Raw genomic sequence first — 12,886 nt, forward strand, 5'->3', positions numbered from 1 at the left:
TGCTCTATTCCATGCTGCAGTTCTCATAGGAAGGAAGCCCATATCAATGCAGAATGTGGACAACTGCAAGACCAGGATTTGAGGGCAGACTGGAACATGCCCTTGAGAGATCTCCTCAGGGCCCTGGGTACATCCTTCCTTGTTCTGGGAATTTGGCTGCCAGGGCTCAGGCTTTATATGTCCTCTGACACCCAGCATCCTGGACCTGATCTTAATCTGTTGATGCAGAAAACTTCCTGTTCCAAATCATATGAAAGATTTGCAGAGCATCTTGATGCCTTGCTTATGCCCAGTTGTCTCAGATCCTAGTTGCCCTTTATGTTCCCAACACAACCCTTTTGTAATAAGGGACTGCACTTCACATGGACCAAACCTTGCAAAGCCCAAAATGAAATAAATGTTGAGTCTCAAATCTCAGGTCGATTATGAAAGTAGATAGAGGGAGAAGACATGATATTCCTAGACAACAGCAGGACAAGTATTTTGAAGGTATCCTATTCACAAGCATCCCAAGCATAATTCACGCACACAAGCAAACCCAATTGCAGCTACCTTCATGATGTGTTTGTTACTGTCTGAAATGTTTGGAATCAGCACAAATCTGGACTTACCTGGCCATTTGTAGATGCTTTCTCCTGAGTACAACAAGAGTCACCAGCAGCAGTCCAATTAGAAGGATACTTAGGATGGCTAACACAGAGATAACCACTACATTGGGATTCATCTCAGTGACTGTACATAGAAACAAGGGCGCTTGGTTATTCAATTCAGAAGCATTTTGGGCTTTTTTTCCTCTGACTATTGATAGTGTTACTTTTCTGAACTTATCTCATTCAGCCTGGACTGCTACAGAGAGAAAAATCTACCACTAGAGACAAAGGGAGTTTTTGACCACCTATTGCTCTTATGAAACTTACGTGGGGATGTCACTTCACTCTGACATTGTTACATTTTAGTATGTTCTCATTATTTTTTTTCTTTCCAATTGACAATCATAACATAAGAATGAAGGAAATAAAAAATGCAGATATTCGTTATCATCTATGTCTCCAAAGTACATTTTGACTCTCAAGTTGTTTTCTTCAACATTAACATCTTTTCTGGCCCAAAAGCAAAAAACCCAGGGTAAGCCTCTGTAATATACCTGGTTGAAACTGAATGAATTACTTTGGCAAACAAATCTTCACAAAATATTCTATTTTAAATATGAGCTGGTATTAACTCTCATTAACAAAGCCTTGATGTTTTTTTTCATATTCCATGCTTATCAGCTGTATTACCATCAGACCAGATACCCCATTCTGCTCATTATGTAAGAAACAGTCTCTACTTTACTTCCTCAGAATAGCATAACAGCCAGATTAAAAAACATGGGGACTTTAAAGCTAAAGCATTAGAACTTCAGCATGGCATGGTGTATGGTGTACACAACCAGTGACTACAGCCATACAGTTACTTAAATAAGTAGAGGTGACACTGGTCATGCTGAAGGGGAGACCTTGAAAAAAAGTCCAGTGCTCTGGGCAGTTCAACACTGATATTCTTTCTTCAGAGTCTGTACAGAGCCAGGCTTCATGACATGCCTGGGAAGCCCCTGCCAGGAGCTATCGCTCTGGGGTGTGACTGCTCGAGATCTTGCAGAGGCTCTTCTTTTTCTCTCTCATTCTATCCCTACTTCCCATCAGAAAATTATTTTTACCTAAGCAGTTTATAAATGTGATTTCACTCTTGTTTGGGCTTAGCTGAGTAGACATTTTTTTCCATAAATGTCATCAGGCAGTACCCTGATATCCAGCCTTAACACAACAAACCAGGTCCCTGATTTCTGAAACCCAGTAGGGAACTGAGCCTCTAGTTTACATTTTTCCAAGTCAGTCCCCAAGAAGGGATTTTTTTAAGGACTTCTTGAAGCTGTTTCCCCTTCCCATCCACATCTGTCATGACAGCTCTTTCCATGACACAAACAACCCCTAGGGCTAGCATTACCCAGAGCAACTTTAGAAAGCAAACAGAAACAGATGTTGTAGCTGGAGGAGGAGGAAGTAATTGGGGAAGTGTTGCTTACCCATGGTGGAAACCGCAATGAAAGTGGGGATGCTGGGACTATTGTGGCTGAAGGTGGTCACGCTGCAATTGTAGGAAGTGGCAGGGGTTAGGCTGGAAATGGTCACCACGTGTGAAGAAACAGTGACAGGTTCCTGCAGACATGGGGAAAAACACTCAGAAATTTGACCCTTCCATAAATGCAAGAGCACAAATCAGTGCTCCCCTCTCCAACCATGTTTGATCATTTAAAGTCAGATCTGGTGAAAGAAAGTAGCTCATCAAAACCCAGGGAAGGTAACCCAGGAATTTTCGAGGTGCCTTTGAAAATAGGCAGGTAGCCCAACAGTCTGGGAGAAAAGGGGAGAAGAACAAGGGTGAAAACAGCAGTGGGAATGCCAAGAAGCCCCAGGTAGCCTTGGGGACGGGCAAGAGGGAGCCTCACATGCTCAGTGAGGGGAAGCACTATGACTCCTGGGGACATCCACAAAGGGAACAGAGCTCAGGATTACTAAGCCATACATGTAGGAGGAAAATAAAGTTATTTTTCAAAGCCAAGGCAGTCACAGTTTCTGCACCCTTGTATGACTATGTGACACCTCTGCTTCTGAGGCAGTTCCTCTGGTCCTAAAGAGCTGTGAGCCTTTTGAGTGGCCCAGGTGAAGAAGGAAGCTGAAGCAAAACCTCTGAAAAATAAGTATGATGAGATATCCCACACCTCACTTTTTCTAGCTAGTACAAACTCTTTCCATAATGGATTTATACAATGTTCAATTACTATGTCTCTGATAAACACATTCGTGTTTTATAAATGATGACAAAAGCAAAAGAACACATACAACACATCCATTGACTTAAGAGATATAGCTCATTAATATCCTCACATGTTTTTCTGTGCTCTACAGCAGAACCAAGGGTGGTGAAAACTGGGGAACACTGAGCCAGTGGTTTAGAAATCAATAAGGATAAGTTTTATGAATTAATTAACTGCAGATGGGGAGTGTAAAATCCTGTACAAGCACTGGATTTGTGCAGTGGCCTGTTGTATTTCATAGGCTCTTTCTAGGTTAGCAAGGTCGCAGTGCGATTCTGAGGCACATTACAGTGATGAAATCACACGTACATGAGTGTGAGGGAGGAAACTTATTCCCTGAGCTGAAAGGAGGGGCCATAATTTGGCAATTGGACTTGGCTGGATGTTTTCCACTTTCCTCTCTGGGAAATTTAAATTAGTCACCTAAACTCAAGATGTTCAAGCTGTTGCTTTTCATTTTGCTGATTTAAAAATGGAGAGAAAAGAAAAAAACGTTCATGTGAGTATCATGGAAAATCACAAATAATTTTCACCAGTCTTATCATAGAATCATAGAATTGGCTGGGTTGGAAGGGACCTCAGAGATCATCGAGTCCAACCCTTTTACCACCGTTGCGGTTATGGGATGTCCTTCCTTTTTTACAGTTCAAAAAGGAGCCCTTCCACTTTATTTCATAGAGAGAGTAGAGAGAGTAGAGAGAGTGATGAGTCCAATGAGAAGTGAGATGACAGTCTTTATGCATTTCCCAATGACAGATGTTCATGTCAACAAATAAGACACCCAATGAAACTCCTGCCAAATGGATCTGTCTTTTTCTGATGTTCTTAAAACAGACCTGCTCTGCATTGAAGCAGTAAATCCTGTGGTACCTTCCTTTTCTGACCACATCATTATTTTGACTATCTGCTAGCTGAAGAATGACTTCATGACCCTTAGCTATTCATTATGAAAAAGTAGGACTCTAGATGTGGAATCCAAACTATCCAAAGTATTAAAGTGCATTGAAAATTTTTTTCCTTATTAGTCAGTATTTTTAAAAAGCAATATCAAATAATTCAGACTAGCCTTCCATAGGATTAAATAATGTGTACATCTCTTTTAGTATAACCAGTGGTCTAAGTGGGTTATTTTTTACTTTTTTGCTGAATAATTGCCCGGTATGTGTAATGGTCTATGTGAGAGGATCATGTTTCATGGTATGTAATCCTAGTGATTCATTACACAATTAGTTAAACCACAAAGCAAGCCTCATATTTTACACAGTATTGAATGTCAAGGAATTAAAACTACTCCCATTTTATTCAATGAACAGCATTACAAATATAAGCACTCAGATATTGATGTGGCCTCAGCACAGGTTCCTAACTGGACAGAGAGAAAAGGAGGTTCACATGAGAGGCTGAAAAGTTGGGTCTTGAAGGAAATGCTCTGAGACAAAATGCATGAGAAGCAGCCACATTTGCAGCCTAAAGGTACTCTTGGAATAGCAGTGTGTGTCCTACTGAATTTCAGCTAGCAGTTTTCAAAACTAGGAAAAAAGTGAGTCAGAAGTAATTAAATGCTGCATGAGACCTCATGACATTTAAATTTCTCTAGTTTTCCCATACCTGACCATTTTCCCCTTCCTGACAATTGACACTCCTTTAGTTTCAGGGCCTTTGAGGTTTTGCAGGGTATTCTAGAGCCAGTGCCATGAGTAGGCAAAGACTGACACTGTCAGATGCACGTAGCTTCTGTCCAATTAGCTACAATCTCATCAGTACAACAGAAGATCATTTTAATATTGCCAAATAGTGAAATGTCTTAATATTTTAAATTATTTAGCAGTTAAGCTTTTAAAGGTTTAATTTAGAACCACCTTACCATACTTGGTTTAATGATCTAACCTGTGTACTAAGCATAAAATGTCATTGGGCTTTACATAGAAATGCTAAGAACCAGACACCAAAACAGAAAAATGCAAGGCCCAGTCTCAGTTTCAGAGGAGAAGAGCAGTACCCACAGAAAAGATGCTTACATACCTGGACTTTTGTTTCCTGACCAGATCCAGCCTGCTGACAGTAGACTTCAAAGAAATCAGCCACTCCTTCTTCCACCCACAGCAGAGTCACAGAGGTCTGAGTTTTGTTGACAGCAAACAGTGATTTGGGAGGGGCTGGTTCTGATTAAGAGAAAATTTCCTTTTATTAAGCTTATCTTTAAATTTCCAGACAACTGAGAAAAGGAAGCCTCGAACAAAAATTAAAGGAATGCCTGATGCCTTTCCATCTTCCATTTCCTTCAGATAAATATTGCCACTGTAAAGCCCTGCCTCTCATGATGATAAACTACCACTGTAAAATGGGAAGATGATAAGAGTTTCTTGGGTTTTCTTCTCTATTTGAACTGTTCTCTATTTGGACAGTTGGATAATTACTTCACTTCCCTTTTTAAAAGAGGCCTTATTTGAGGATGATCAGCATATTCTATTAATAGGATGATGTTAGCAGCAACCCTTTCAGAAGATGATGGCTGTCCACCTGTTAGCAACACATTTAGTCTGAGAAAGCTGTTCTTCACAAAACCTGCCCCAGGAGATGATGAAGAAGCAGTTTCTCACAATTGAAGGATTCCTATGTTCATTTAATTGAAGCAGAGGAAATATTTAGTCCATTAGCAACTTAAAAAAATATCTTGTAGTCTTTTTTTTTCTTTTTTTTCTTTTTCCTAGGCTAACATTTAAGGGTCTTTAGATCTATAAGTGTCTCAGTTAGCTCCCTCCTAGGAGTATTGGAGTAATGGCATCAGAGATACTGTGAATCATGGATGAGATCTGCACTCAGTGGCCTCAGCTGTCCCCCTCCATGGTGACCGGGCCACCCATGGGCCCCGGAGTTGGGAAGGTCCATCAGAGGCCACGGAGACCTCCAGTGGAGGCCACCCCTCACTGCAACCCGGCCTGAACCAATCTGGAGTATGGAAAACACAGAAAGGGAACCTTGAAGAGTAAGAGGAGGAGCAAACAGCCCAAGCACAATGATGAGATGATTTTTTTTTTTCCCCCTTAAGAGTATTTAAAGAACAAGGCTTGATCCCAGTTTTCATCCTGATGACTTCACAAAATGGGTACTGGCAATCCCCAGCTTTCAATGCCTCAAGCATCCTGGGCTCCTTTGGTTTGCCTTCAAAGAGTGCAAAATTTGGGTTGCACATTTCCAAGCTGTGCTACAGCGTTTTTAGATTTCCCAATCTATGCATGTTCAGTGAAAGCTGTCACTTGCAAATTATGACCTCATTCCAGAATCCTGACACCCAACACACAATGTGCTATGTACTACAACATTCTTATTTTTTTCCTTTTGCAAATGATTTTACTCCCATTACTGCCATTCTGTGAGATGATGTTACAGGAGCCTGGATGTGGTATGTAAGATTCACCACAAAAAACTTGGCACAAAGGACCTAGTCAAGAGATTATAGATATTTTGGAGAAGTATCTGATCCTCAGACAATCAGATCAGTGTTCTAGGGCTGGAGACTGCCAAGATTATATTGGCAGTAGGGAGAGAACTGGGTAGGGACTGAGGCACATTCACATGGCTTCTTCTGTGCCTCAGGGACTGCAGTGTACATGCTGTCCCAGAATTACATAGGAAAGCATCCCTCTCCCTTAATTACACCCATATATCTGGTCCTGGATTCAGAAACACATTCCATCCCTCTCTCCAGGTAAAAAATGGCCTCAATTAAAATATGAGTTTTGCATTTGGGCGTCATCCCAAGCAAATCCTCCTTTTGCCTACAGCAAATGGCTTGATTTTTCTGCAAGTGGAAAGCTGCCAGGATGAAGCAAACATCATGGAGGGAAGAACATTTGGCAGGAGTGCTTAAGTGACTGCCAAGTGCTGAGTCGTCTATCACTTAGAGTCAGATCCCACTACTGCTAATTACAACTCCCATTGCTCCCTCAGAAAAACAGAGAGAGAAAACTTCTGGTCTGAGAGACCAGAAACTAGAGAAAACTACTGTCTATTCAAGGTGCAAATACCATAAAGAAAAAAAATGAAAAAACCCCAAACCAAGAAAAACCCCACACTAAGAAGTCTAGAACTGATTTCACAAAATGGAATTTGTACCACCTTTTCTTTGTTGTCATTGAAAGAGCAAGAGCAAAATAACCCATTCATAAGAGCCTGCCTTAAACAAAGAATAGGAAGACAGAACAAGGCTGCAGAATGTACAGCATGAAAAATACATAACACTTGTGGACCTGTCTGAAAGATAAAGCCAGCTGGTATTTTGAAATATTCCTTTAAAGTATTTGGACAATGATAGTTGGGGGGATATACTCACCCTCACATAATCCACCCACTTAGTCCTGGGAATGAAGAGTTACACAGATGTAACTCTGTGTACATCAGACACAAGGCATGGAGGCAGCTGTGGACAGGCCTTGCACAGGGAAGAGGAAAAATCATAGAATTTGCCTACATCTCTCAAATATCCCCTTTTGGTGAAAAGACTTGACAGAACTTCAAGAATTTCATGCTGCTTTCCCCAGCACTGCTGACAAGATCTGAGTAAAAACCCTTGAGAAAGACAAATATAAAAGGATTGCTACAAGACCTCTAATTCAATTAGGAGTTATGAAGCCCTTTAAATTCACTTATTTCACTGTCATTCAGGAAAGGTTTATTATGCATGTAGAGAAGATAATAGAGTTTGAAATGACTAATTCTTCTTTACCCACCTTCACAGTGGAGCTAATGCCTATGAAATCAGCTAGGCACACCTCAAAATTCCACAGTTTTAGGTACTTAGGGCTCAACGATTCTACGTGCATGCAAAAGCAAAATAAAATATTTTAAGGTATAATGGTGCAGTGCCTTCCTTAGGCAGGAAGATGGAAGGCAAAGGAAGATGCTAAACATAAAGTCATATTTTAAAGACCTACCTAAAAAAACCATTATTGTCTTTTTTTGTTTCTTTAAGTAGATATTTCTCAAAACAATGCTGGGTTCCACAGCCCATGAATCTGTTTCTGTAGAGACTACTGTCAATGACATTAAATGTACATTGACAGGACTCTCTACTATACTTAAGGGTAAATTTTTGGTGTTGGAAGACTGGAGATTCCCAGGAAGAGAGAAGACAGGAAACCAGTGCAGGTGACAGAGTGCAGACCTAGAAATAGGACTGTCAAAACCAAGGAAGGTTCAGCTTTGTATTGAAAAGTTCAGCTGTGAAGCCTGAGTTGCCTTTCCTAAAACCTGCCTCTGTTCAAGACCTTAGGGAAGCAAACAAGAAGCAGAGTTGTTGTCCTAGCAAGGTAGCGATTTCCACTCTCCTACTTCCACTTACAGCCAGATTCTGCCACTCTTGCTCTTCTTCATTAATATTATTTTAAGAGAGTAAGTTCACATACGGAAATGAGGCAATCTTCACAGAAAAGTGAGGTGAAAATTGCAACTTTGCAGAAGAAATGTGGTCACAGGTGTATGCTACTGAAACGAGGAAGATGCCGAATCTGCTGACAGGGTTACTTCTACAGTCAAACGAAAGAAGGAGTTTACAACTTACAAACAAGCATTTCTTACCCAATTTCACAAGTTGGGGCAGGGAAGTATTGCTGCCTCTTTCAGTACAAGCAGTCACTGAAAGGTTGTAGATGTCCCCTGGAGGCAGGCTCAACACTGCAGTCATCACACTGCGTGTTACCTACAAGAAGTACAGACACCAACTGTTAACTATGACCCAAACCAGATATACTTCTTGAAAAATTAATACGGTCACTTAATATACTACAAAAAATACTGCAAAATTTCTGTGCATAACAGCTGATGTCTTCTGCATACTCCTTGTTACACGAAGCAGTTCCCACAGACACCAACTGTAGAAAGCCACAGTGCTCAGCAGAACATCATGATGCAGAGAGAAGGCAATTTTAGAGTGTATTTTCAGTATGACCAGTGACAATTTAAGAAAGAAAATCCCATTCACACCAGTGAGAGCACTCTTGCATCTAGATTTTTGAAGTTGTGCAAAAATGCTAACCAAACCATGGATTTGAGGCCCTTGCACTGTTAGAGGAATTCAAACTAGATCAGATATCTAAGTAAGCCTTTATGTATCCTAAAAACCTGCAAATTAAATCTGGCTGGGCAATTCTAACACCTACGTAGAGACCTGTTGACTTGACAATAAACCTCAGGGTCTGACTTCATTCATCTGCAAGCTTGAAAGCAGATATGATCCAAAAGTGAGCTGAGTTTCAGAAGATTTCTGAATAACTCCTTCCTATTATTTTAGGGATGGGTGATCTCTCAGTTCTTCCAGTGTCATGGAGAAGGATGCAGAACTCAGAGACTGCAAGACTGTTTTCAGAGCAGTCATATCTACCAAGGGCACATTCAGGAATCTTGTGCTTGTTTTCATAGTCAACTTTCAAGCTGAAGCTTTTAGTACCAAGAGGGATAGGCAGTTCTGAATAAAGACTAACAAGATTTTGGTCACTTGGCTAAAAACTGCCCAACTTCTTTAAAGTCTTGGGAAGTATTCAATTAGCAGGAAATAAAATTCATCATTATTTGATTATTTGACCTATTTATTTCAATGACTCTGCAAAAAACCACAATCATAACAATAATCTAGTTAATTCAGATAAAGAGAGAACAATATAGTATGATTTTTAAAGGAAAATATTTATGAAAGTGACTAAGAGTCTAGCAGAAGAGGTACATCCTGCAACCTGCAAGCATGCACCCATATTTACAAACATGAGTAACACCATAAAAATCAGCTGTGAACAGGTTGTTGTAGGAATTTCTTAAAGAACACTTGCTGGCTCCTTGTTCTCAAAATCAAATATAGAGAAACACTCTTAAAGATATCTTTGCAGTTTTATTGGGAGGCAACCTCTATTTTAATTCTGTTGTTTAATATAATATTAATTATTAATTTTAATTTAGTATAATATTCAATGTTTAATGCATTGCATATTTATTGAGTTTAGGATTGCCTTACATGAATATTTTTACCAGAAGCAGCAGCACAAAAATCAGGTTTTTTTCCTAGTATAAGAACAAACTTCCAAAGATCATGACCTTCGGAAGAAAGTGGGGGATGTCTCTGCAACTATTTTTTTTTAATTCAATTCTTAGAATACTTTATTTTGGGGAGAAGGAAAAAAAAATACGGAGTTTTCTTTTTTTGTTTGCAAAAAAGATCCAAACATTGGGAGTTCCTGCTGTTCAGAAACACTATGTTTTTGAAAACAGCTCTACTAATCATGTAATTAGATTCATGCTGCAAGAAGCTCCAGACGGGTGCACTCTGGCAGCCTCTAAGAATCCAATGAAAACTCGGATGCTGCATAGGCATCCTGATAAAAATTGCTGATAAATTTGTTCTTAAGCTGAAAAGCCACTTCCAATCCAGTAACTGCTGAGTCTCCAGATGCAGAAGGGACACCTTTCCCTTGAAAAATACCAGACACTTTCTTCCTGTTAATGATTAAAAGATCTATAGTGGTGTAGAAGAGAGTCACGGGCCACACTGCTGGGCATATGCATTTCTGTGCTGCAGTGCCCCATCACTATTACACACATTTCTCACTCTATGTCTGGGGACTTCTCTTTTGCTTTTAGGTTAAACATGTGTCTCAGTATTGTGCAGCAGCATGACTTTAATCCATAGCTGGATAACTCAGATTTCTTTTTCTAAATGGCTTTTAAATATGCTCAAATAGTTCAAGAGAACGTGCCAAGAACACATAGTAATATCTGGTAAGTTTTATAAGAAGTGCATACATTCTGGGAGAGATCCTCATCCCGTCCTCATCCCCAAAATGAAAAACACATAATTTATAAGGAAGTGTGTTTGATAAAGTCAGAAAATGGGAAGTGATAGTACCCAGCATGAATGAACTAAAAATCCACAGCAAGTAGTGTAGTCTGGTTATTTAAAACTGAAAGGACCATATCTCTTCACTCAAAAATACTCTTAATGTTTTATTGTCTGCAGCTCAGAAGTTTAATAAGCTATTTTTTCATTCTCACCTAAATGATCAACACTTGCAAGGGACTACCCTAGAACTATTTTGAAAGCTTGAGTCTTTGGAAGTGAGAGCAAATTGTTTAAACTTTGTAACACGAAGTTACCGACGGAGAAGAAAAAAAAAATAAAAAGATCAGAGAAATGAGACACCTTCTCCAGTCATACTTACACTTTTCTTTATTTTTTTCTTTCCTTCTGCAATGACCATCCAATGCAGCATCCTGGAATGAGAAAGGTCAGTACCATCTTCTCCATAGGTCCAAGTGACATACAAAAGGTGGTTGTAATATTCTATGGAGGTAATCTCAGGTGCCACGGGTGCTGAATGAAAAAGGTAAATGCATTATAGACGGTGTCTAATACATTTGATTATCAAGTCCAGTAACAAGCTTCTGCCAAAGGAGATTTTTGGAGAGAGAGTACGATAAAGATAGCAGAAGCATATTAGAAAAAGCATCTGCACCTGAGTGCCAGCTGAAAGAAACAAAAAATTGTACTTTACTCACTGTATAATCAAAAGAAAAAATACACATTTGCATGTGATTTTTTAGTAAAAGAAAAAAAAAGTCATGAAGCTATTGAGTCATATTTCAGTCCACATTTACAAAGAGAGCTTAAAGTCAAGTTAAAAACCTCAGACATTGCTTCACTGTACTACAGAATTAAAAAAATTACAGTGAAAAATAAAGAAATGTCATGCCAAATAATTTGGCTAGCTTTTCCATATGAAAAAAACCCACCTTCCTTTCACTGGGTTTGTATCTTCCTAGGAGGAGAAGACTCAAAATGGTAGTTTTCCAAAGAACATCTTTTTTTGCATGAAAAGCTACAGACACCTCTATTCACTTGCTGAATGACCCATGGGCACAGAAGGAGGCAGCCAACGGAGTTATCTAAATACCACGTCTGTAATCTACAGGCACATGGTAGCTACATCATTAGGTATTTGGTAAAGCAGCTGTTGTCCCTCCTCTTCCTGCACAGCTCAGACTGCTCCACCCCACATCCCCCCCCCCCTTAGCCTGTTCAATGGCTTCTCTTGTGCTGGAGCTACGAAAATACTCTTGGCTCCCTGTGCTGCCCAGGAAGACAGATAGCAGCCTCTACAGCACCATCTCTCCCCCTAAAGCAGATATTTAAGACAAGCAAGAGAATCACCTCCTTGAGGTGCCTCTCTATTAACTGTAGAGGGTAGATACCTGGTCAGCTCACTTTCATTGCCTAATTTGGAGGTTCAGGTCTCTAGTTAGGATTTAAGATAAAATTTAATGGAGACCCGGAATTGAATCAGTAAAACTCAGAACCCCCTCTTTAAAGGGATATCTGTGTGAAAAACTGGATAAGACTGGGAAGTGTACAGATTTGTGTGCTTGGCAGATTCTTTAGGAACAGTGGGGGGAAAACAGTACAGAGTGACTGATCTTCCTCTGCATGAGCCCCACTGAGTCGTGTCTGTGCAGAGGCAGCTCAGATGTGGTGCCAGCAACACAGATGAAACACGGGCCAGATTCAGAGCTTGGGTCTGTTTCAAGGGGCCACAAGATGTCACTGCTGCTTTCACAAAGGCTTCTGTGACTTTTGTATTGAGACATTAGTGATCAGATTTGCTGAGGTAACCACTGAAGAAGGCAGCAAATACAAAGCACAGACAATTTAGAGCCATTTAGAAACGTTTAGTAAGACTATTTTCTCAAATTAATCTTGAAAAAGTCCTTTTATGCTGTTGAGAGAAAGAAATCTCATTTAGTATAAAATCTTCAAAGTAATGCTTCATTTAATTTTTAGAGTTCCCAGTTCATCCCTGCCTAAAGATTGTGTATTACTCACAATACAAGGTCACAACTGGCACGAACCTTATACACTAGTAGTAGTTTCTTCCTATACCTGAATACTGATGACATCCTTTCTCAATATTATACAGCTGTTTGCTTTAGGTATCTGGTGATGAACATTTAGGATACATAAAATAAAACTAAGGGCCAGTGCTTGTGTGA

The 12,886-nt window shown here is 39.8% G+C and overlaps 1 protein-coding gene across 1 annotated transcript in view; it reads right to left on the bottom strand.

Annotated features, from left to right (window-relative positions):
• The window catches only part of PTPRO (protein tyrosine phosphatase receptor type O), a 151,219-nt gene that overhangs the window by 25,689 nt on the left and 112,644 nt on the right, over positions 1–12,886 (bottom strand). The window contains 5 exon segments of the mRNA XM_030458097.1: positions 612–732; positions 2,066–2,198; positions 4,880–5,019; positions 8,435–8,555; positions 11,062–11,213. Of these exon segments, the coding sequence (XP_030313957.1) occupies positions 612–732; positions 2,066–2,198; positions 4,880–5,019; positions 8,435–8,555; positions 11,062–11,213 (667 nt within the window).

This window comes from Calypte anna, chromosome 1, assembly GCF_003957555.1.
Source record: "Calypte anna isolate BGI_N300 chromosome 1, bCalAnn1_v1.p, whole genome shotgun sequence".
NCBI lineage: Eukaryota > Metazoa > Chordata > Aves > Apodiformes > Trochilidae > Calypte > Calypte anna.